The 26,374-nt window shown below is 41.9% G+C and overlaps 1 protein-coding gene across 1 annotated transcript; it reads left to right on the top strand.

Moving 5' to 3' along the window:
* Positions 1–262: 262 nt before the first annotated feature.
* On the top strand, positions 263–24,959 carry LOC118766687. Its single transcript, XM_036510281.1, has 3 exons — positions 263–708; positions 9,517–9,657; positions 24,622–24,959. The coding sequence occupies exons 1-3, from the start codon at positions 663–665 to the stop codon at positions 24,867–24,869; spliced, it is 435 nt and encodes a 144-aa protein (XP_036366174.1). The 5' UTR covers positions 263–662; the 3' UTR covers positions 24,870–24,959.
* Positions 24,960–26,374: the final 1,415 nt, after the last annotated feature.

The following is a 26,374-nucleotide window of genomic DNA, read 5'->3' as shown; positions in this document are numbered from 1 at the left end:
ACTCTTACTTCTGTTGGCCTGCTCGCTTAGCTAGTGGGATGGCGTCATTCGAAGACTAAAACAATGCGAACGCATTGTGACCAGCGATGTGTAACAACATCTGATGGTCTGGTCGGTCACATGATCACGTGATATATATATATATACACAGGCACACACACACACACACAGTTAGGTTCCTACATATTTCATTTATTTTATTCTTTTTATGAGAATCCTTTTTCTGAAAAGTTCACCTACTTTGACAGAAAATCTTTATTGATTCATCTCAACTGGATTTGAAACAACAGGAAAAACAACAATAATAATAATGAGAATAGCAAAAATAAACAAAGAAAAACAAAAGCAAAACCAAACCACGCCTGCAGAACAAGAACACACTTAAGAAACCTTATTCACACAGTAGTTAGACAGGTGTGTGTAAGCACAGGTTGGAATGCTGCTCTCAACTGGATTTCTTAGTCTCTATTGACACAGCAGTTGTCCAAAATACAAATAAAATCTTTTTTTAAACAAAAAAAGCTAACTTGTTTCTGCTTTCCTGTTTGTCTTTTCTACCCAACTTCAGTTAAAGCAGGGTCAGCGTTCTGTCAGGAGAACAAATTTTTATTCAAATTCTGACCACCAACAACATCAAGAGACTCTGGCATATACCGTTAACCATGGCTGTCGTCTTAACTTTCCTTCTTCTCATTCTGGCTTCAGCAGGTAAGACAAAACTTCTTCTTCTTCTTCACCTTTTTCTTCACCTTCTTCTTCTTTACCTTTTTCCTCCTTTTTCTTCTTTCCTTCTCCTTTTTCTTACCTCCTCCTCCACCTACTTCTTCTTCTTCACTTTTTTCACTTTACCTTCTTCTTTCCTTCTTTTTCACCTTTTTTCCTCCTTTTTCTTACCTCCTCCTCCACCTTCTTCTTCTTCTTCTTCTTCACCTTCTTCTTCTTCTTCTTCACCTTTTTCACCTTCTTCTTTACCTTCTTCTTTCTTCTTTTTCACCTTTTTTCCTCCTTTTTCTTCTTTCCTTCTCCTTTTTCTTACCTCCTCCACTTCTTCTTCACCTTCTTTTTCTTCACCTTCTTCTTTCCTTCTTTTTCACCTTCTTCTTTCCTCCTTTTTCTTACCTCCTCCTCCACCTTCTTCTTTTTCTTCACCTTCTTCTTTCCTTCTTTTTCACCTTCTTCTTTACCTTCTTTTTTTCACCTTTTTTCCTCCTTTTTCTTTTCTACCTCCTCCTCCACCTTCTTCTTCTTCACCTTTTTCACCTTCTTCTTTACCTTCTTCTTTCCTTCTTTTTCACCTTTTTTCCTCCTTTTTCTTCTTTCCTTCTCCTTTTTCTTACCTCCTCCTCCACCTGCTTCTTCTTCTTCTTCACCTTCTTCTTCTTCTTCTTCACCTTCTTCTTCTTCTTCTTCACCTTTTTCACCTTCTTCTTCTTCTTCTTCACCTTTTTCACCTTCTTCTTCTTTACCTTCTTCTTTCCTTCTTTTTCACCTTTTTTCCTCCTTTTTCTTCTTTCCTTCTCCTTTTTCTTACCTCCTCCTCCACCTTCTTCTTCTTCTTCACCTTTTTCACCTTCTTCTTCTTTACCTTCTTCTTTCCTTCTTTTTCACCTTTTTCCTCCTTTTTCTTCTTTCCTTCTCCTTTTTCTTACCTCCTCCACCTTCTTCTTCTTCTTCTTCTTCTTGCAAGTTGTCTCTTCACCAGTTTTAGCCAATTTGCACTTTATTGTCTGAACTGACCTGTTCCAAAAAGTTCTCCCCAAAACAACTTTACTTTTCTTCTGTATCAGGAATCAGTTCCTGATGTTTGCTCTCCTTCTATATCCTCAAAAACATCTTCTATTTAACAGAAACAATCTGTTCTGTTCAAAACCTTTGCATCTAGCATCATGTCTTTTCAGTTTGGCCTTTAATGCTGACACCCTTTCTGGCAATTCTTTGTGTACTGTTTGTTTTCCCTTTTCTTCTAACCTGTCTATTCAATTTTCTGATTACAACCTCATTCTTGAGCTCTCCTCTCATTCTTGAGCTCTCCTCTCATTCTTCAGCTCTCCTCTCATTCTCCAGCTCTCCTCTCATTCTCCAGCTCTCCTCTCATTCTCCAGCTCTCCCTCTATTCTCAGCTCTCTCTCATTCCCAGATCTCCTCTCATTCTTCAGCTCTCCTCTCATTCTCCAGCTCTCCTCTCATTCTCCAGCTCTCCTCTCATTCTTCAGCTCTCCTCTCATTCTTCAGCTCTCCTCTCATTCCCAGATCTCCTCTCATTTTCACCTCTCCTCTCATTCTTCAGCTCTCCTCTCATTCTTCAGCTCTCCTCTATTCTCCAGCTCTCCTCTCATCTCTCAGCTCTCCTCTCATTCTCCAGCTCTCCTCTCATTCTCCAGCTCTCCTCTCATTCTTCAGCTCTCCTCTCATTCTCCAGCTCTCCTCTCATTCTCCAGCTCTCCTCTCATTCTCCAGCTCTCCTCTCATTCTTCAGCTCTCCTCTCATTCTCCAGCTCTCCTCTCATTCTCCAGCTCTCCTCTCATTCTTCAGCTCTTCTCTCATTCTCCAGCTCTCCTCTCATTCTTCAGCTCTCCTCTCATTCTCCAGCTCTCCTCTCATTCTTCAGCTCTCCTCTCATTCTCCAGCTCTCCTCTCATTCTTCAGCTCTCCTCTCATTCTCCAGCTCTCCTCTCATTCTCCAGCTCTCCTCTCATTCTTCAGCTCTCCTCTCATTCTTCAGCTCTCCTCTCATTCTCCAGCTCTCCTCTCATTCTCCAGCTCTCCTCTCATTCTTCAGCTCTCCTCTCATTCTGCAGCTCTCCTCTCATTCTCCAGCTCTCCTCTCATTCTCCAGCTCTCCTCTCATTCTCCAGCTCTCCTCTCATTCTTCAACTCTCCTCTCATTCTTCAGCTCTCCTCTCATTCTCCAGCTCTCCTCTCATTCTCCAGCTCTCCTCTCATTATCCTATTCAGTTGTCGCAGTTCTTTCTGTGTCTTTTCCAACTTCATTCATATTCTCTTCCTCCAGTTTGGTTCGTTCTCTTCATTCCCCTTCTTTTCTTCAACAGTCTTTCACTTGTATTCTATTATGTCAGCTACAACATTAGCAACAGCAACAATGAGCTTGTTTCTCTCACTAATATTCACTATTTTAACCAAACTCAAAATGTCGTTTATTTTTCCTATGGCTCTCTTTACCTTTCCCCTGTCCATATATTTATAGCGAATCTTCCATGCATGAAGTGGATTCGATCCACCATAGCCAAATTTAAATTAACACTGCTACAGAACTTTTCCCACGATGGAACAGTGATTTTTCTCTGACAGCAGTTTTACATCTTCCAGATGCCTTTAGCTAGGCTGAAATAATGTCTTCACCACTTGACCCTTTCTGACCTCTTCTACTTCACCAAAAGCTAGAATAGAGACAACAAGAACACCAACTAAATCTATTGCTCTCAACGATATATCTGTCCTTCTAGATAGCTATGTAAGCCAGCACATCCCAAGCAATAATCAGTTAGTCACCAGCCAGGTGATGACTCAACCAAGTTTGTCACAGTTGTGAGGACTCAACGAAGTCTGGCTGACCAGCTAAAACATTGGTCAGAGGGAGAGATGAAGTTTACTGTCAGCAATGTCCCACAACCCTTCAGCTCTCACTAGCTCTAATTCTGTTCTCTTACAACATCATTCTATCTCTCTCTGTATGTACTACTAAACAATGAAGAGAACCCAAGCTCAAACATTCTACCGCATCTAACTTTCGCATGCTTTTGGATTTAACATAACCTGCCCGTCGAGGTGAGGTATTGTAACGTAATGGTAAATAAATATTTCCTTAAAACTTCATGCACTTTGTTCTCTCGCATCTTACAACATGCAAACATAATAACAAATTATTATCGTCACACCAACTGCCTCCACCAACATCATCATAACATTGTTGACCAATTAAAATAATAATAATAATAATAATAATAATAATAATAAACATTGTGTACAGTGCTCAGGTGCACTACAACTCATCTAAAGTGCATATATAATCAGGTGTAGTTTCGACGGATTTCGGGAAGCATGAGGGCCTTAAAGGATGCAGTGTCATGGCAGTCAACAACTGACTCAGGCAGTTTATTCCAATTAATTTCTACCATTACATATTTAACATTTGATGGTACTTCATTGCTCCCATCATCACACCTTGCAATATTTCTATAAAACTCCTCTTTACCATTCAAGTCATGTGCAACATTTACTCTCTCTTGTCCAACCAGATCATCTTCTCTATCTACTTCATCAACCTTCTCAGGCATATAATGATTTCCTTGTTTTTCATTGTCTTTATCTCTTACCCCCTTCGTTACCGTTTTCTGCCACTGTTGTTTCACACTCTTCTTGTTCATTTTAATTCTTCTCCAAATTTCTCCATCATCATCATTGTTCGACCGTGGTCGAGACAATGGAATTTACTATGTTACGCCAGACTTCACGGTCCATCATAGCATTACGGAGGTCCTGTTGCTGGATGCCTGCATCCCTGGAGATTACATCAGGGTAGGAGAGTGTGCGCCCTCTGGTATTGTCAGTAGATGGCTTCCAGAGGAGAAGAGTAGAAATTACTTCTTTTTCAGCTCTACAACAATGTCCAGCAAACTGGACTCTCCTACCTTTCACAAGAGATGACACAGGTGGTAATTTCCCATACCTCCAACCCTGCAATCAAAGCACTTATATGAATTGCCCTTGTTTGCTCCATCAATTGCTGGGCAGAAGCTTCAAAGACTCCCTTTTTATCCCATTTTTTCCTTTCATTCATTACATGAAACCCTTTTTTTACTTGGGTTACTTCAAAGCCATCATTTAATCTTAAGTCTTGTTTATCTCTTTCCCCTGTTACATTTTGCTCTTTCTGCACTTTTGACTTTGATTCTGGTCCTCATCAATGGCTTGATGACAACCTGCTGGAGCTTGATCCTTGCCTGCCATGTGTGCAACACCTTCCCTCTTCACAGTTCCAGTCCCATTCGTGCAGTTGTGATTGTAACTTGAATTTGACATCACTCATTGGGAGGTAGCATTTATAAGGTTGTACAATCACCAGTATTCTTATCATGACACCATCACTAATTGGGTTTCTGACCAAGGTTCAGAGTCCACACCTACCCTCATATACACTCAGTTGGATGGCCATTGACTCCCATGAATTCATCCATCCTTTGATGGGTCTTCTCTTTCTTCCTGCAAGGTATCCAACTACCACCTGCCTCACCAAGGTGTCCAGGGTGTCCAACTACCACCCTCCACAACAAGGTATCCAACTACCATCTTGCTCACCAAAGTGTCTTGGGTGTCCATCTACCACCCTTCTGAACAAAGTGTCCAGGGTGTCCATTACCACCCTCCTCACCAAGGTGTTCAGGGTATCCAACTACCACCCTGCTCACCATGGTGTTCGGGACATCCAATTACCACCCTGCTCATCAAAGTGTCCAGAGTGTCCAATTACCTGCCTCCTCACCAAGGAATTCAGGGTGTCCAACTACCACCCTGCTCACCAAACATGCCCAGTGGGTTTACTGGTTTAGATGCAGATTACCTGACCACTAGTATGTTTTTAAACCTAATTACAGCATATATTCACCAACACAGGAAGCTTGCAAGATATTCCCTCCAAACCAATGCATTATTATTAAGTGAGAGAACAGCTTATGCCAGAAAATTGACACTAAGGTACAAATATAACAAAGCCCAATATACCCATCATGACTATCCATCCAATCACAGCCATATGTGTGTGACATGCTGACCCTCATATCTAGATAAAAAGTGCATAATTTTGCAGGTGGGGGCTAGTTAGAAAATCCCTGAATAAGAGTTGTTTAATGATGATGAATAAAACACCCATATTTCCAGATATGAATTATTCAGACTCCAAAGAATTTCTCTCAACATATGGCTATGATGCTCCCCACTACTTCTGCTCATGATCAGAGATGCACATATCGTCAGCCACCAACGGACATGTCCAACCAGTTATGGTCAAGCAACTTACAAGCAAATTTGTGGTATTGAGTAGAATATTTGTTGTAGCCCATCTTTTACACCAAGACAAAACATGCATTTGTTAATACTCTCAATCAGAGAAGATCAGAAGCCATGAGAGCCACTGCCTGGTTTGGCATCAAAGCAATTATAATTATCGTTTGTCTCAGGTTCAGTCTTATTCCTGGTTGGGATTATGTGGATAGCAAGTTACTACCTATAACCTTGGGTATCCACAAGTTTTGAGCAGTCTTTCAAGTGCTTAGGATCCTCCTGATAATCCTTGCTGTCCCAACAGACAGACTTTCTCTAGGAGCTCTTCCGAACATTCTATTTCAATTTCCTTCAGCCATTTATTTATATCTTGGTTTACTGTTCCCAGTGCACCAATTATTATAGGCACAACCTTTACTCTTCATATCTTCCAAATTCTTCCAATTCCAAATTTTAAGAGACTATTTTTTTTTCCTTCCACTTTATGATCCTGGAATCAAACGGGCCTGATGGGTCGATAAGTAAGCAACTTTGCTTTTCCTTATCTACACTTGTTATATCTGGTCTATTATTTTCTAATTTCTTGTGCGTCTGAATAGCAAAGTCCCACAAAATCTTACATATCTCCGATTCTAGTGCTCCTTCAAATTGGTGATTCTACCATGTGTTTCCAGCTTCAAATCACCATTTCTGGCACAGTTTCCTGTGTAAAACTTTTGCAACCTGGTCATGCTTCTATTTCTTATATTCTTCCCATAGCAACTTGGAGCATTCTGCCACAATGTGTGTGCCACTGTCTCATTCCAAGTTCCACAGGCTCTACATTTTTCTGACATATTCTCTCCATATATATTTTTTCGCAAGTTGTTTGTTTTTATCGCTTGATCTTGGGTTGCTACAATTAGGCTCTCTGTTTCTTTTTATAATTGTCCCTTTTTTTAATGAAGCCCAGGATTTTGTTCCACATATGTCTTCAGTGACTCTCCAAAATTGGCCATCCAGAAGTCTCTCTTCAATCTTTCGGACTTGCTCTCTTTGTATTCGTTCTTCTCCTTTTCTCCTATTACGCTCTTCATCACCTGTTCTTTCTTAACACCTGTACATATTCTTCTACTGTTATTAAGCCTCTTCCACCCTGGCCTCTCCTCAAGTATAGCCTGTTGATATCAGATTTCGGATGGTAGGCTCAATACATCATCAACAACTTGCTAGTTTTCCTGTCAAGTTTCTTTATTTCGTTTCTGGTCTTCTATAATTCCAACTCTATATCTGATTAAGAGTACGGCTCTTGAATTTATTACTTCAATGAGATTTTTGGAATATTATTATTATTGAGTGAGAGAGCAGTGCATGCCATCAAAGTGACTTTGGAGTAAAATATACAAAGCCCAGTACACCTATCATGACTACACATCTGATAAGGGTACACCTGGCACATGCATCACAACTATATGTGCATAACATTGTGATCTCATATCAAGATAAGCAGTGCATGACCTTGGAGGTGGGCCCCTCTTATTTTTATTATTATTATCATTAGCAGTATTTCGACTGTCTTTATGTTCTGAGTTCAAATTCCATTGAGGTTGACTTTGCCTTTTATCCTATTGGGGTCGATTAAATAAGTACCACTTACACATTGGGGTCAATGTAATCGACTTAATCCCTTTGCCTGTCTTTATTTTAGCCCCTTATGGGCAATAAAGAAATAAATTATTATTATTATTATTATTATTATTATATTATTATTATTATTATTATTATTATTGAGGTATTGGCAATAAAATTGTAGAATTTTATGATTCTGCAAAGAAAGAGGCTTGGTTGGAAATGCCATTATGAAAGGCTTCCAAACATGGAGAATGAATAGGAGAAGGAAGGTCTGCCAAATGTTGACCCAACTGAGGGACCAGCTATCCGAATTGACAGTAGCTTAGCAGATAATACAATTAAGGACATGAAGACAGGGAAAGCCCCGGTCCATCAGGAATCTCCACTGAGATGCTTCAAATATCTGGTGGAATAGGATATGGCTTAGTTAATGAGGTTGTCCGTGAGAGAGTCATGCCCAATGATTGGTGTAGCAATATTACAATCAACTGCAAAGGTGACACCTTAGACAGGAATAATTACAGAGACATCAAACTGCTGGACCAGGTGATGAAAGTCACAGAAAGGGTCATAGCTCAATTAATTATAGAGTGAGTTAATGTAGATGAAATGCCAGGCAGGAGCACGACTGATGCTATATTCCTGGTGCAGCCATTCAGTTTAACAACCCTGTTCAAACTGCCCAAACTGCCCATTCATAAGGTAGAGGGTTCAATTCCTGGCATCACATTGTGCAAGTCACTTCATTCCACATCACTCCAATTCACTCAACTGGTAAAAAGGAGCTTTACCAGTAATTCGAAAGGACCAGCCTTTGTCACATTCTGTGTGACATTGAATCTCCCTGAGAACTATGTTAAGGGCATGCATGTCTGTGGAGTACTCAGCCACTTGCACATTAATTTCATGAGCAGACTGATCCCTTGATTGAATCAAGTGGTACACTTGTCATAACTCAGTTGAAGGGGTCATTGTAATTTGTATGCCACAGGAAAGAACCACCAAAGAGATTGCTCAAGCCAAACCAATCTGAAGGAGACCTAGAGGTAGATCAAAACCAAGACAGTCAGGTCAGATGTGTAGTGGGGTATACACCACTGCAGCACTTTGTTGTTTTTACCATTGGTAGGTACATTACCAGGTCCACCTAGGTGACCCAACAAACAGAGTCCTAGTTAGTCCCCCATCTCCACAAGATACAAAGGGGTGCTGAAAAGTTTCTGGCTTTGGGTAAAAGAAAATACAGGAGGATCAGTTAATTACGATTTTATTTCATGTACCCCACCCTCTCAGATTCACACACTTACTGCAGCGGTCCTTCAGTTTTTCTCAGCCCAGTAAAAGAACTTGGAAGGTTGGGCCCCCAACTAGGGCCTTTCACAAAACCCCTAAAGTCAAGAACTTTTCAGCTTCCACTCATACCTGCTCCTCCTCTGCCATGACCCTGTGGCATGAGGTCAACCAGAACAAGCCATCAGCCCAGCTGGATCCTCAGTGAAGGGAACATCATGGTAAGGAGGATCTAACTCAGAAAATCGAGCAACATGGCCAAGCAGTCTGAGCTGGTGCTTCCAGATCATACAAATGAGAAATTGGTCAGATAATATCCATTAGTCTTGGTTGGTCATGCTGGGAATTCAAACAAACTGTAATGACAGTTGCTTATGGTAGGACCCTATGATGAAGGTCCCTGAGGACTTTATCCCCAGACCCTCCCAGGTAAAGCAAGCAGAGTAGATGGATGGATGGATTACAATCAGATTTTAACTGTGGACAATCTTTTTGTTAATTCCTTAGCAATAGTAATAGTTGAAGCGGTTCCTCAAATCTTCTGCTAGTACTCGTGTGTGTGCATATTAATTTGTCTATGTTTACCTACTTTACAGAATGCCGTGAAATGTGTTATAACTGCCAGTACACGATCACCTCAACCAAACAAGGTATAGAGTGTAGCGATCACTTCAATGAAACATCTAAAATGTACCGATGTCAATATTCTTGTCTCATAAGAACTTTGAGAAACACAGGTAAGTTAAAAGGGATTCTCATTCATTTCATCTAATATAATAAATGCGAATGTCAGTGTATCACACTTTTTCAACTTTACTCCAAGAGGCTGCAGCTCAACATATCAATGGTATAATTAAATTATACCATATAGAAAAAAATTAGATATACAATAAAAACATATACCAATAATTAAGTAAATTATAAGATAATGAATAAAAATATATAATTGGTAAGTATATATATACCAATTGAATTGATAAAATGTTGGTTCTTCTCTAATTTACATACACACACACACACACACATATATATATATATATATTATATATATATATATATATATATATATATATACATATATATATAAAATTAGAAAAAAACACCTTTTATCAATTCAAAATGAACAATTAAATTACACCATCTAGAAAATTACATATAATAGAAATATTAAAATTAAAATAACAATAAAATGTCAAAGATTAAGTAAATTGCAAAAAATAATAATAAAAACGTATATAATATTTTAATTTTAATTTTTCTATTATATGTAATTTTCTAGATGGTGTAATTTAATTGTTCATTTTGAATTGATAAAAGGTGGTTTTTCTAATTTTTTATATATATATATTGTATTGTGTGAAATTTGATTTAGTATTTCTAAATTTAATTTTTTTTCCTTGTAAGTTTGGATTTTATTCCCTCAAATAATATTTATATATATATATATTATATATATATATATATATATATAAACTCACTCTTCCTTTTTCTGAGCTGAGATTTGAAAACCGAATCTAAGGAATCTCGTTTGTCTGATCCGCCACTGGCCAAACAGGTGTGAAAGAAATTTCTTTGTCCTGTCAAAAAGTGATGGATGGATTTTCCTATGATCTGAGCTGTGTCATTTAAGGTTCAAGTGGCCAGGAGGCAACCTACATAGCTAGAAATTACTTCTGTGGTATGTCTGTCCTAACTGTAATGACCATTATAAATAGAGTCAGACATACAACAGGGGGCAGATAACCATCCACCGGCAATCTGTCAAGGGACTGCAGATAGCCATCACCAGGCAAATGGTCAAGAGACAAGCAGACAGCCAGCAGTTAACTTCCGCCAATTGAGCAGCCAACATAAAACCACATATCCAACATGAATGACCAAACACATTAGCAGTCAAAGAACATAAACAGACACGACCGAATGACCAATGCACACCCAGACACAAAACAGGCCATGGTGGCCATGTATAAAGAGCACCCATTACACTTTTGGAGTGCTTGGCATTAGGAAGGGCATCCAGTTATAGAAACCATGCCAAGTCAGACTGGAACCCGGTAGTACAGCTCCCCAGCTTACCAGTTCCAACTTAACTGCCTGACTCATGCCAGCATGAAAAACGGATGCTAAATGATGATGATGATGATGAAGGGGGTTAGTCAATTAAGTTGACTACAATATTTGACTAGTAAATGTATTTTATCAACCTTTGGAGCAAAGTTGGCATTGGTTGGTTTTGAACTCAGAACATCAAAAGCCATGGCAAATGCTGCAAGGCTTTTTTTCTCAACACTAATGATCTTTCGTACCAGATTTCCATCCTTTAACCCTTTAGTATTTAAACTGGCCATATCCGGCCAAAATAGCTAATCTGTTTTATGTTCAAACTGACCAGATCCAGGCTCTCACACTTACCCTACAATGCTATTCTACATTAAGTAATTGCACCAGCAAGATCTTGAAGATATGAGATAATGCATGATTAATTCAAATCAATGGGAATCAATAGGCATTATGTTTGATAGAATAATCAGAACACTAAAGGGTTAATGGTATGGAAACCAAGAAGGGAGAAAAGAATAGATATACTATGGGAAGGAGAGAAAGCTGTAGAGGGAGAGAAAAAAAGAGACAGAATGAAATAGAGAGGGTCAGTGTGAGGGGGAGGAAAGTGGGAGAATACAAGGTACAGAACAGGAGCAGGATAAGATGACTGAGTGTGTTTGTATGTGTGTGTCTGTTAGTGTATGTGTGTATGTCTGTGTGTTTGTGTTTGTCTGTGTATATGTTTGCAAGTGTGTTTGTATGTGTCCTCTGTGTGTGTGTGTGTGCATGCATACGTGTGCAATAGTCTGTCTCCACCAACAGAGACAGTGTTTGCACTGGAAGGTTTCACTCACAATGGTGACCTCCTTATTGATTGAAATCCCATTTCTTTCTATGGACACAGTTTGGCTAAACATCACCAACTTAGATCATTGTTTAATAACAACAACCACATTAGGAAGATTCTTGAGGAGATCAAATACTTTGATGTTAAGGATTAGCTTATCCAGGACAATCTCCAAACTTAGTTGTCTGTCTGTCTGTCAGTCATCACCAGGTGTTGACTTAGGAAATTGCTGGAATATGTTGGTGCCTGGTGTCATAGGAAGGATGTCTGTCTTTGGTAGCAATTCCTTTTCTTATGGAATCTATGACTAAGGTGGAAGGGAGGGAGGGAGGTGGGGAATACTGGGATTAGGGGGCAATGAAGGGAAAGGAAGGGGTTGGGGAGAGACGACAGTGGAAGAGAGGGAAGTGTTTCAGGGAGTGAGTAGTATTGGGAAGAGTGATAGAGAGGTGAAGGGACACAGGAAAGGGGAGGTATTTTGGTGTGAGAGAGATGCTTTGAGGAGGAGTGATGGTAAAAGGAGGCTGGAGATGTGCAGCGTTGGCAAGCGGATGGGTGGGTGTGTGGGAGTGAAGTAAAGAATGTTTGAACTGAAGTGTTTGATCTAGAGCTTCTGTCAGAGCCCAATCCCTCCCACCTCCCCATATGTCTTTATTCTCAAAATACCATTGTTTGGTAGACAAATGTATGCCAGGGTCTGTCCCAACTTTGATGATGTTAACTTGTATACACATCAGTGAGCATACACAAGAGCTCTCACCAGCAACAGCATGTATACACAAGAGCTTTCACCAGCAACAGTGTGTATACACAAGAGCTCTCACCAGCAACAGCATGTATACACAAGACTTCTCACCAGCAACAGCATGTATACACAAGAGCTCTCACCAGCAACAGCATGTATACACAAGAGCTCTCACCAGCAACAGCGTGTATACACAAGAGCTCTCACCAGCAACAGCGTGTATACACAAGAGCTCTCACCAGCAACAGTGTGTATACACAAGAGCTCTCACCAGCAAGTGTGTATTCACACAAGAGCTCTCACCAGCAACAGCATGTATACACAAGACTTCTCACCAGCAACAGCATGTATACACAAGAACTCTCACCAGCAACAGCGTGTATACACAAGAGCTCTCACCAGCAACAGCATGTATACACAAGAACTCTCACCAGCAACAGCGTGTATACACAAGAGCTCTCACCAGCAACAGCATGTATACACAAGAGCTCTCACCAGCAACAGCATGTATACACAAGAACTCTCACCAGCAACAGCATGTATACACAAGAACTCTTACCAGCAACAGCGTGTATACACAAGAGCTCTCACCAGCAACAGCGTGTATACACAAGAGCTCTCACCAGCAACAGCGTGTATACACAAGACTTCTCACCAGCAACAGCATGTATACACAAGACTTCTCACCAGCAACAGCATGTATACACAAGAACTCTCACCAGCAACAGCGTGTATACACAAGAGCTCTCACCAGCAACAGCGTGTATACACAAGAGCTCTCACCAGCAACAGCATGTATACACAAGACTTCTCACCAGCAACAGCATGTATACACAAGAGCTCTCACCAGCAACAGCATGTATACACAAGACTTCTCACCAGCAACAGCATGTATACACAAGAGCTCTCACCAGCAACAGCATGTATACACAAGACTTCTCACCAGCAACAGCATGTATACACAAGAGCTCTCACCAGCAACAGCATGTATACACAAGAGCTCTCACCAGCAACAGCATGTATACACAAGACTTCTCACCAGCAACAGCATGTATACACAAGAACTCTCACCAGCAACAGCGTGTATACACAAGAGCTCTCACCAGCAACAGCATGTATACACAAGAGCTCTCACCAGCAACAGCATGTATACACAAGAACTCTCACCAGCAACAGCGTGTATACACAAGAGCTCTCACCAGCAACAGCGTGTATACACAAGAGCTCTCACCAGCAACAGTGTGTATACACAAGAGCTCTCACCAGCAACAGCAACAGCATGTATAACAAGAACTCTCACCAGCAACAGCATGTATACACAAGAACTCTCACCAGCAACAGTGTGTATACACAAGAGCTCTCACCAGCAACAGCATGTATACACAAGAACTCTCACCAGCAACAGCATGTATACACAAGAGCTCTCACCAGCAACAGCATGTATACACAAGACCTCTCACCAGCAACAGTGTGTATACACAAGAGCTCTCACCAGCAACAGCGTGTATACACAAGAGCTCTCACCAGCAACAGCATGTATACACAAGACTTCTCACCAGCAACAGCGTGTAACACAAGAGCTCTCACCAGCAACAGCATGTATACACAAGACTTCTCACCAGCAACAGCGTGTATACACAAGAACTCTCACCAGCAACAGCGTGTATACACAAGAGCTCTCACCAGCAACAGCATGTATACACAAGAGCTCTCACCAGCAACAGCGTGTATACACAAGAGCTCTCACCAGCAACAGCGTGTATACACAAGAGCTCTCACCAGCAACAGCGTGTATACACAAGACTTCTCACCAGCAACAGCATGTATACACAAGAGCTCTCACCAGCAACAGCATGTATACACAAGAGCTCTCACCAGCAACAGCGTGTATACACAAGAGCTCTCACCAGCAACAGCGTGTATACACAAGAGCTCTCACCAGCAACAGCATGTATACACAAGACTTCTCACCAGCAACAGCATGTATACACAAGAGCTCTCACCAGCAACAGCATGTATACACAAGACTTCTCACCAGCAACAGCATGTATACACAAGAGCTCTCACCAGCAACAGCATGTATACACAAGAGCTCTCACCAGCAACAGCATGTATACACAAGACTTCTCACCAGCAACAGCATGTATACACAAGAAGAACTCTCACCAGCAACAGCATGTATACACAAGCCTTCTCACCAGCAACAGCATGTATACACAAGAGCTCTCACCAGCAACAGCATGTATACACAAGAGCTCTCACCAGCAACAGCATGTATACACAAGACTTCTCACCAGCAACAGCATGTATACACAAGAACTCTCACCAGCAACAGCGTGTATACACAAGAGCTCTCACCAGCAACAGCATGTATACACAAGAGCTCTCACCAGCAACAGCATGTATACACAAGAACTCTCACCAGCAACAGCGTGTATACACAAGAGCTCTCACCAGCAACAGCGTGTATACACAAGAGCTCTCACCAGCAACAGTGTGTATACACAAGAGCTCTCACCAGCAACAGCATGTATACACAAGAACTCTCACAGCAACAGCATGTATACACAAGAACTCTCACCAGAACAGTGTGTATACACAAGAGCTCTCACCAGCAACAGCATGTATACACAAGAACTCTCACCAGCAACAGCATGTATACACAAGAGCTCTCACCAGCAACAGCATGTATACACAAGAACTCTCACCAGCAACAGTGTGTATACACAAGAGCTCTCACCAGCAACAGCGTGTATACACAAGAGCTCTCACCAGCAACAGCATGTATACACAAGACTTCTCACCAGCAACAGCGTGTATACACAAGAGCTCTCACCAGCAACAGCATGTATACACAAGACTTCTCACCAGCAACAGCGTGTATACACAAGAACTCTCACCAGCAACAGCGTGTATACACAAGAGCTCTCACCAGCAACAGCATGTATACACAAGAGCTCTCACCAGCAACAGCGTGTATACACAAGAGCTCTCACCAGCAACAGCGTGTATACACAAGAGCTCTCACCAGCAACAGCATGTATACACAAGACTTCTCACCAGCAACAGCATGTATACACAAGAGCTCTCACCAGCAACAGCATGTATACACAAGAGCTCTCACCAGCAACAGCATGTATACACAAGAACTCTCACCAGCAACAGCATGTATACACAAGAACTCTCACCAGCAACAGCGTGTATACACAAGAGCTCTCACCAGCAACAGCATGTATACACAAGACTTCTCACCAGCAACAGCGTGTATACACAAGAGCTCTCACCAGCAACAGCATGTATACACAAGACTTCTCACCAGCAACAGCATGTATACACAAGAGCTCTCACCAGCAACAGCATGTATACACAAGAGCTCTCACCAGCAACAGCATGTATACACAAGAGCTCTCACCAGCAACAGCATGTATACACAAGAACTCTCACCAGCAACAGCGTGTATACACAAGAGCTCTCACCAGCAACAGCGTGTATACACAAGAGCTCTCACCAGCAACAGCGTGTATACACAAGAGCTCTCACCAGCAACAGCATGTATACACAAGACTTCTCACCAGCAACAGCATGTATACACAAGAACTCTCACCAGCAACAGCGTGTATACACAAGAGCTCTCACCAGCAACAGCATGTATACACAAGACTTCTCACCAGCAACAGCATGTATACACAAGAACTCTCACCAGCAACAGCGTGTATACACAAGAGCTCTCACCAGCAACAGCATGTATACACAAGAGCTCTCACCAGCAACAGCATGTATACACAAGAACTCTCACCAGCAACAACATGTATACACAAGAGCTCTCACCAGCAACAGCATGTATACACAAGAACTCTCACCAGCAACAACATGTATACACAAGACTTCTCACCAGCAACAGCATGTATACACAAGAACTCTCACCAGCAACAGCGTGTATACACAAGAGCTCTCACCAGCAACAGCATGTATACACAAGAGCTCTCACCAGCAACAGCATGTATACACAAGAACTCTCACCAGCAACAGCGTGTATACACAAGAGCTCTCACCAGCAACAGCGTGTATACACAAGAGCTCTCACCAGCAACAGCATGTATACACAAGACTTCTCACCAGCAACAGCATGTATACACAAGAACTCTCACCAGCAACAGCGTGTATACACAAGAGCTCTCACCAGCAACAGCATGTATACACAAGAGCTCTCACCAGCAACAGCATGTATACACAAGAACTCTCACCAGCAACAGCATGTATACACAAGAACTCTCACAGCACAACAGCGTGTATACACAAGAGCTCTCACCAGCAACAGCGTGTATACACAAGAGCTCTCACCAGCAACAGCGTGTATACACAAGACTTCTCACCAGCAACAGCATGTATACACAAGACTTCTCACCAGCAACAGCATGTATACACAAGAGCTCTCACCAGCAACAGCGTGTATACACAAGAGCTCTCACCAGCAACAGCGTGTATACACAAGAGCTCTCACCAGCAACAGCATGTATACACAAGACTTCTCACCAGCAACAGCATGTATACACAAGAGCTCTCACCAGCAACAGCATGTATACACAAGACTTCTCACCAGCAACAGCATGTATACACAAGAGCTCTCACCAGCAACAGCAGGTATACACAAGAGCTCTCACCAGCAACAGCATGTATACACAAGACTTCTCACCAGCAACAGCATGTATACACAAGAACTCTCACCAGCAACAGCGTGTATACACAAGAGCTCTCACCAGCAACAGCATGTATACACAAGAGCTCTCACCAGCAACAGCATGTATACACAAGAACTCTCACCAGCAACAGCGTGTATACACAAGAGCTCTCACCAGCAACAGCGTGTATACACAAGAGCTCTCACCAGCAACAGTGTGTATACACAAGAGCTCTCACCAGCAACAGTGTGTATACACAAGAGCTCTCACCAGCAACAGCATGTATACACAAGAACTCTCACCAGCAACAGCATGTATACACAAGAACTCTCACCAGCAACAGTGTGTATACACAAGAGCTCTCACCAGCAACAGCATGTATACACAAGAACTCTCACCAGCAACAGCATGTATACACAAGAGCTCTCACCAGCAACAGCATGTATACACAAGAACTCTCACCAGCAACAGTGTGTATACATAAGAGCTCTCACCAGCAACAGCGTGTATACACAAGAGCTCTCACCAGCAACAGCATGTATACACAAGACTTCTCACCAGCAACAGCGTGTATACACAAGAGCTCTCACCAGCAACAGCATGTATACACAAGACTTCTCACCAGCAACAGCGTGTATACACAAGAACTCTCACCAGCAACAGCGTGTATACACAAGAGCTCTCACCAGCAACAGCATGTATACACAAGAGCTCTCACCCGCAACAGCGTGTATACACAAGAGCTCTCACCAGCAACAGCGTGTATACACAAGAGCTCTCACCAGCAACAGCGTGTATACACAAGAGCTCTCACCAGCAACAGCATGTATACACAAGAGCTCTCACCAGCAACAGCATGTATACACAAGAGCTCTCACCAGCAACAGCATGTATACACAAGACTTCTCACCAGCAACAGCATGTATACACAAGAACTCTCACCAGCAACAGCGTGTATACACAAGAGCTCTCACCAGCAACAGCATGTATACACAAGACTTCTCACCAGCAACAGCGTGTATACACAAGAGCTCTCACCAGCAACAGCATGTATACACAAGACTTCTCACCAGCAACAGCATGTATACACAAGAGCTCTCACCAGCAACAGCATGTATACACAAGAGCTCTCACCAGCAACAGCATGTATACACAAGACTTCTCACCAGCAACAGCATGTATACACAAGAACTCTCACCAGCAACAGCGTGTATACACAAGAGCTCTCACCAGCAACAGCGTGTATACACAAGAGCTCTCACCAGCAACAGCGTGTATACACAAGAGCTCTCACCAGCAACAGCATGTATACACAAGACTTCTCACCAGCAACAGCATGTATACACAAGAACTCTCACCAGCAACAGCGTGTATACACAAGAGCTCTCACCAGCAACAGCATGTATACACAAGACTTCTCACTAGCAACAGCATGTATACACAAGAACTCTCACCAGCAACAGCGTGTATACACAAGAGCTCTCACCAGCAACAGCATGTATACACAAGAGCTCTCACCAGCAACAGCATGTATACACAAGAACTCTCACCAGCAACAACATGTATACACAAGAGCTCTCACCAGCAACAGCATGTATACACAAGAACTCTCACCAGCAACAACATGTACACAAGACTTCTCACCAGCAACAGCATGTATACACAAGAACTCTCACCAGCAACAGCGTGTATACACAAGAGCTCTCACCAGCAACAGCATGTATACACAAGAGCTCTCACACCAGCAACAGCATGTATACACAAGAACTCTCACCAGCAACAGCGTGTATACACAAGAGCTCTCACCAGCAACAGCGTGTATACACAAGAGCTCTCACCAGCAACAGCATGTATACACAAGACTTCTCACCAGCAACAGCATGTATACACAAGAACTCTCACCAGCAACAGCGTGTATACACAAGAGCTCTCACCAGCAACAGCATGTATACACAAGACTTCTCACCAGCAACAGCGTGTATACACAAGAGCTCTCACCAGCAACAGCATGTATACTCAAGACTTCTCACCAGCAACAGCATGTATACACAAGAACTCTCACCAGCAACAGCGTGTATACACAAGAGCTCTCACCAGCAACAGCATGTATACACAAGAGCTCTCACCAGCAACAGCATGTATACACAAGAACTCTCACCAGCAACAACATGTATACACAAGAGCTCTCACCAGCAACAGCATGTATACACAAGAACTCTCACCAGCAACAGCATGTATACACAAGACTTCTCACCAGCAACAGCATGTATACACAAGAGCTCTCACCAGCAACAGCATGTATACACAAGAGCTCTCACCAGCAACAGCATGTATACACAAGAACTCTCACCAGCAACAACATGTATACACAAGACTTCTCACCAGCAACAGCATGTATACACAAGAGCACTCACCAGCAACAGCATGTATACACAAGAACTCTCACCAGCAACAGCGTGTATACACAAGAACTCTCACCAGCAACAACATGTATACACAAGAGCTCTCACCAGCAACAGTGTGTATACACAAGAGCACTCACCAGCAACAGCATGTATACACAAGAACTCTCACCAGCAACAGCGTGTATACACAAGAGCTCTCACCAGCAACAGTGTGTATACACAAGAGCTCTCACCAGCAACAGCATGTATACACAAGAGCACTCACCAGCAACAGCATGTATACACAAGACTTCTCACCAGCAACAGCATGTATACACAAGAGCTCTCACCAGCAACAGTGTGTATACACAAGAGCTCTCACCAGCAACAACATGTATACACAAGAGCTCTCACCAGCAACAGTGTGTATACACAAGAGCTCTCACCAGCAACAGTGTGTATACACAAGAGCTCTCACCAGCAACAGCATGTATACACAAGAGCACTCACCAGCAACAGTGTGTATACACAAGAGCTCTCACCAGCAACAGCATGTATACACAAGAGCTCTCACCAGCAACAGTGTGTATACACAAGAGCTCTCACCAGCAACAGCATGTATACACAAGAGCTCTCACCAGCAACAGTGTGTATACACAAGAGCTCTCACCAGCAACAGTGTGTATACACAAGAGCTCTCACCAGCAACAGTGTGTATACACAAGAGCTCTCACCAGCAACAGTGTGTATACACAAGAGCTCTCACCAGCAACAGCATGTATACACAAGAGCTCTCACCAGCAACAGTGTGTATACACAAGAGCTCTCACCAGCAACAGTGTGTATACACAAGACTTCTCTCCAGCAACAGCATGTATACACAAGAGCTCTCACCAGCAACAGCATGTATACACAAGAGCTCTCACCAGCAACAGCATGTATACACAAGAGCTTTCACCAGCAACAGTGTGTATACACAAGACTTCTCACCAGCAACAGCATGTATACACAAGAGCTCTCACCAGCAACAGTGTGTATACACAAGAGCTCTCACCAGCAACAACATGTATACACAAGAGCTCTCACCAGCAACAGCATGTATACACAAGAGCTCTCACCAGCAACAGTGTGTATACACAAGAGCTCTCACCAGCAACAGCATGTATACACAAGAGCTCTCACCAGCAACAACATGTATACACAAGAGCTCTCACCAGCAACAACATGTATACACAAGAGCTCTCACCAGCAACAGCATGTATACACAAGAGCTTTCACCAGCAACAGCATGTATACACAAGACTTCTCACCAGCAACAGCATGTATACACAAGAGCTCTCACCAGCAACAACATGTATACACAAGAGCTTTCACCAGCAACAGTGTGTATACACAAGAGCTCTCACCAGCAACAGCATGTATACACAAGACTTCTCACCAGCAACAGCATGTATACACAAGACTTCTCACCAGCAACAGCGTGTATACACAAGAGCTCCCACCAGCAACAGTGTGTATACACAAGAGCTCTCACCAGCAACAGCATGTATACACAAGAGCTCTCACCAGCAACAACATGTATACACAAGAGCTCTCACCAGCAACAGCATGTATACACAAGACTTCTCACCAGCAACAGCATGTATACACAAGACTTCTCACCAGCAACAGTGTGTATACACAAGAACTCTCACCAGCAACAGCGTGTATACACAAGAGCTCTCACCAGCAACAGCATGTATACACAAGAGCTCTCACCAGCAACAGTGTGTATACACAAGAGCTCTCACCAGCAACAACATGTATACACAAGACTTCTCACCAGCAACAGCATGTATACACAAGACTTCTCACCAGCAACAGCGTGTATACACAAGAGCTCCCACCAGCAACAGTGTGTATACACAAGAGCTCTCACCAGCAACAGCATGTATACACAAGAGCTCTCACCAGCAACAACATGTATACACAAGAGCTCTCACCAGCAACAGCATGTATACACAAGACTTCTCACCAGCAACAGCATGTATACACAAGACTTCTCACCAGCAACAGCGTGTATACACAAGAGCTCCCACCAGCAACAGCGTGTATACACAAGAGCTCTCACCAGCAACAGCATGTATACACAAGAGCTCTCACCAGCAACAACATGTATACACAAGAGCTCTCACCAGCAACAGCATGTATACACAAGACTTCTCACCAGCAACAGCATGTATACACAAGACTTCTCACCAGCAACAGTGTGTATACACAAGAGCTCTCACCAGCAACAACATGTATACACAAGAGCTCTCACCAGCAACAGCATGTATACACAAGAGCTCTCACCAGCAACAGCAGTATACACAAGAGCTCTCACCAGCAACCAGCGTATACACAAGAGCTCTCACCAGCAACAGTGTGTATACACAAGCTCTCACCAGCAACAACATGTATACACAAGAGCTCTCACCAGCAACAGCATGTATACACAAGAGCTCTCACCAGCAACAGTGTGTATACACAAGAGCTCTCACCAGCAACAACATGTATACACAAGAGCTCTCACCAGCAACAGCATGTATACACAAGAGCTCTCACCAGCAACAGTGTGTATACACAAGAGTTCTCACCAGCAACAACATGTATACACAAGAGCTCTCACCAGCAACAGCATGTATACACAAGAGCTCTCACCAGCAACAGTGTGTATACACAAGAGCTCTCACCAGCAACAGTATGTATACACAAGAGCTCTCACCAGCAACAGCATGTATACACAAGAGCTCTCACCAGCAACAACATGTATACACAAGAGCTCTCACCAGCAACAGCGTGTATACACAAGAGCTCTCACCAGCAACAGCATGTATACACAAGAGCTCTCACCAGCAACAGCGTGTATACACAAGAGCTCTCACCAGCAACAACATGTATACACAAGAGCTCTCACCAGCAACAGCGTGTATACACAAGAGCTCTCACCAGCAACAGCATGTATACACAAGAGCTCTCACCAGCAACAGCGTGTATACACAAGAGCTCTCACCAGCAACAGCGTGTATACACAAGAGCTCCCACCAGCAACAGCATGTATACACAAGAGCTCTCACCAGCAACAGCATGTATACACAAGAGCTCTCACCAGCAACAGCATGTATACACAAGAGCTCTCACCAGCAACAGCATGTATACACAAGACTTCTCACCAGCAACAGCGTGTATACACAAGAACTCTCACCAGCAACAGCGTGTATACACAAGAGCTCTCACCAGCAACAGCGTGTATACACAAGAGCTCTCACCAGAAACAGTGTGTATACACAAGAGCTCTCACCAGCAACAGTGTGTATACACAAGAGCTCTCACCAGCAACAGTGTGTATTCACACAAGAGCTCCCACCAGCAACAGCATGTATACACAAGAGCTCTCACCAGCAACAGCGTGTATACACAAGAGCTCTCACCAGCAACAGCATGTATACACAAGAGCTCTCACCAGCAACAGCATGTATACACAAGAGCTCTCACCAGCAACAGCATGTATACACAAGAGCTCTCACCAGCAACAGCGTGTATACACAAGAGCTCTCACCAGCAACAGCGTGTATACACAAGAACTCTCACCAGCAACAGCGTGTATACACAAGAGCTCTCACCAGCAACAGCGTGTATACACAAGAGCTCTCACCAGAAACAGCGTGTATACACAAGAGCTCTCACCAGCAACAGCATGTATACACAAGAGCTCTCACCAGCAACAGCATGTATACACAAGAGCTCTCACCAGCAACAGCATGTATACAGAAGAGCTCTCACCAGCAACAGCGTGTATACACAAGTGCTCTCACCAGCAACAGCATGTATACACAAGAGCTCTCACCAGCAACAGCATGTATACACAAGAACTCTCACCAGCAACAGCGTGTATACACAAGAGCTCTCACCAGCAACAGCATGTATACACAAGAGCTCTCACCAGCAACAGTGCATTATTATGAGCTCTCGCCAGTGACGGCGTGTATACACAAGTGCTCTCACCAACAAAAGAGTTATCAGTATATCTATATAGTGTAAAAATGTAATGCAAACATGTTTAAATATCACTATCTTTCCAAAGCCTGCACTATTTCACATGGGACTTCAGATCCTCCAGTTATTTTGGTGCACAAGTTGCTCCAGGTTGTTTGAATTTTAATCTCACAAGAGGCACAACTGAACATGCTATTTGTTCTGAGGTGTACAACCCCCTTAGTGCCTCCACCGTATTTTCTGCTGCTTAATCCCCACCCATCCTTTTCTTTGTTTCCTTGGCAACGTAGTTAGTGGGACGATTTCATCTTTTACCCTTTCAATGTATTTTTCTTTCTTCCTGTAAAAATATCCTAATACTAGCTGTTGAACCCAGCATTGCTTGCGTTTTCCAGGTTGAAGTTAAGCTCACTTCTGACCTTGTATTGAAATCATCTACGTTCCCCGTGCCTATTGTTACCCATCAATTTTGTTGAAATTTTACATGTAGAAAAATAACATTGTTATGAGAATTTCCATTCAAACACCCAATTGAGCTCACAGAAATCGATGCCAACTGAGCATTGAATTTTTGAAAGATTCCAGCCTTATTTGAAGTTCAGAACATGTGATCTACCTATGTGCCAAAAATCATTAAAATCGGTTGGATGGTGTGGGAGGAGTTAGAGTAGCCCCAAACACATACACACAGACAGACACTATTACACATTTATGTAGATAGATATACCTTCACAATGTTAAGAAAGAATCAACTTGTATGCCAAAAAATATGGCAAACACACAAAACTTCTCACAAACAAGAGTTATACACATGAGCTTTCTCTCTTAATCTCAGACTATAGTACAAGATTCTTGCACAAGATATCACACAGTGACAAATAAATCTAATAACTACATGGCACTAAAATAAACTGAACCATGCAGTTATACCTTATTCTTTTGCATAGCCATATCTACAGCTAAATATTTTCTTTTCTTTTCTCTAGTTACTAAAACAATAACATCAACCTTCCGTGGTTGCGCTGAACATGGAAAGAGTGGATGTGATGATATTAATGGCGTGACACAATGTTCTTACTCGTGCGATAAAGATTTATGCAACACCATGAGTATTGACGAACTTGAAGAGAAATATGGTGTGAAGGATGGAACAAATGTAATATATGGCAATAATTTCATAATTGTTATTGCTTTTCTTATTCTGAACTTTATCAGCTTTCTAAAACTATCTTAGTTCTTAACCCTCAGGTTACCATATTTCTGTTGAATACATTTCCTTTATTTCAATTCTTTTTAGAAAATAATAAAGATTTAAGTGAAATAACTTTGTTGTGATTAGTCTGGTGTTTGGGACATAACATGAAATTTTCATGGAACCTTTTAAATTTAGGTCCCTCTAACCCATTAGCATTTAAACCGGCCCAAATATTCTACTTATGTTCAAACCATCCAGATCTGGCCTCTCACTCATATCCTACAATGTCATTGTAAAAAATAAACAATCACATCATTGAAATCTCAAAACTTCAAGATTACTTCAGAATAATATGAATGAAAAAGCCTTACTTTTGACAGAATAATCTAAATGCTACAGTGTTAAAGGAAGTTAGTAACCTAGAAGCAGGACAGTTTCAAGCGTGCTATGGTCAAAATGGTTAATAACACACAAGGACGCTGCTCAATTCACTTCAAATTTATTTCATGAAATATCAAAATTTTCATTACACAACTGTGACTTGGTCAGTTTAGTGACAAAGTTTTCGCAGTTCATTATCTTTTCATCATCATTATTTCGCATGTTTTCCATGCCGACATAGGTTGGTTGCTTTGACAGGAGCTGGTAAGCCAGAGAGTTACACTAGTGTATGACACTTACACTCTGTCATACATGCACACTGACGTTGCACATACCAATGCAGTCGTCTCTTGCACACCACATCTGATGCCTCTTATGTCCAGCTTTCCTCCCAAGATGCTTACACTCTGTCATACATGCACACTGATGTTGCACATCCATCAAAGCATTGTATGACAAAAATCTTAGCACTTCATCAAATAAGTTTAACCCTTTTGCCATGGTTGTATCAAAATACACTCCCATTCTTTCAGTTAATTTGAAAAATAACAAACAATTTAGTAAAATAACTATGTCGTTATCAACCTGGTGTTTGGATTATAAATTTACAAGAAATTTTGACAGAAGGTTTTAATTTAGCTTCCTTTAAAGCAGAAAGTTTGTATCGTAGAACCATTAGCTGTTTCATGCAGGTTGGTATCAAAAGAATCAAGCCATCTGATTACATAGGATCAGGAGGCAAGGAAAAAACTTTGTATATTTGGAAACATTGAAGTGGAACCTAATAAGGCAACATAAGAGAAAATTTTATTAAATACAGGGAGAAAAGAATATACTATATCTAATGAGGAATTTAATTAAATAATTTTGTCAATATCAAACAGATGTTGGAGGCACAAATTAGCACAAAATTTTGATGGAAGGTTTTAATTTAGGTCAAAGGTTCTCAACCCATTTTGGCCAAACGCCCCTTTTTAATCCTTGGAGTAGAAAATATTTTTATTTTTCAATATATTATTTTGATATCAGCAAATCTTTATATTATATATAAAATTGAAGTTGTGTGTGTGAGACTCTGTCTCCTCCGATTTAGATTCCTAACTACTCCAACATTTTGCGGTGCAGTTTAACCAAAAGCGGGTATTTTATAGTTGTCATTCATA

The sequence above is a fragment of the Octopus sinensis genome, linkage group LG17 (genome assembly GCF_006345805.1).
Source record: "Octopus sinensis linkage group LG17, ASM634580v1, whole genome shotgun sequence".
Classification (NCBI taxonomy): domain Eukaryota; kingdom Metazoa; phylum Mollusca; class Cephalopoda; order Octopoda; family Octopodidae; genus Octopus; species Octopus sinensis.
The sequence above is the reverse complement of the archived record's forward strand: the minus strand, read 5'-3'. Positions and strand labels throughout refer to the sequence as shown.

Coding starts and splice junctions, on each gene's coding strand:
- LOC118766687 (XM_036510281.1), top strand. CDS start 663: ATGGCTGTCGTCTTAACTTTCCTTCTTCTCATTCTGGCTTCAGCAG. Junction 709..9,516: donor TCTCATTCTGGCTTCAGCAG/GTAAGACAAAAC, acceptor CCTACTTTACAG/AATGCCGTGAAATGTGTTAT. Junction 9,658..24,621: donor AAGAACTTTGAGAAACACAG/GTAAGTTAAAAG, acceptor TCTTTTCTCTAG/TTACTAAAACAATAACATCA.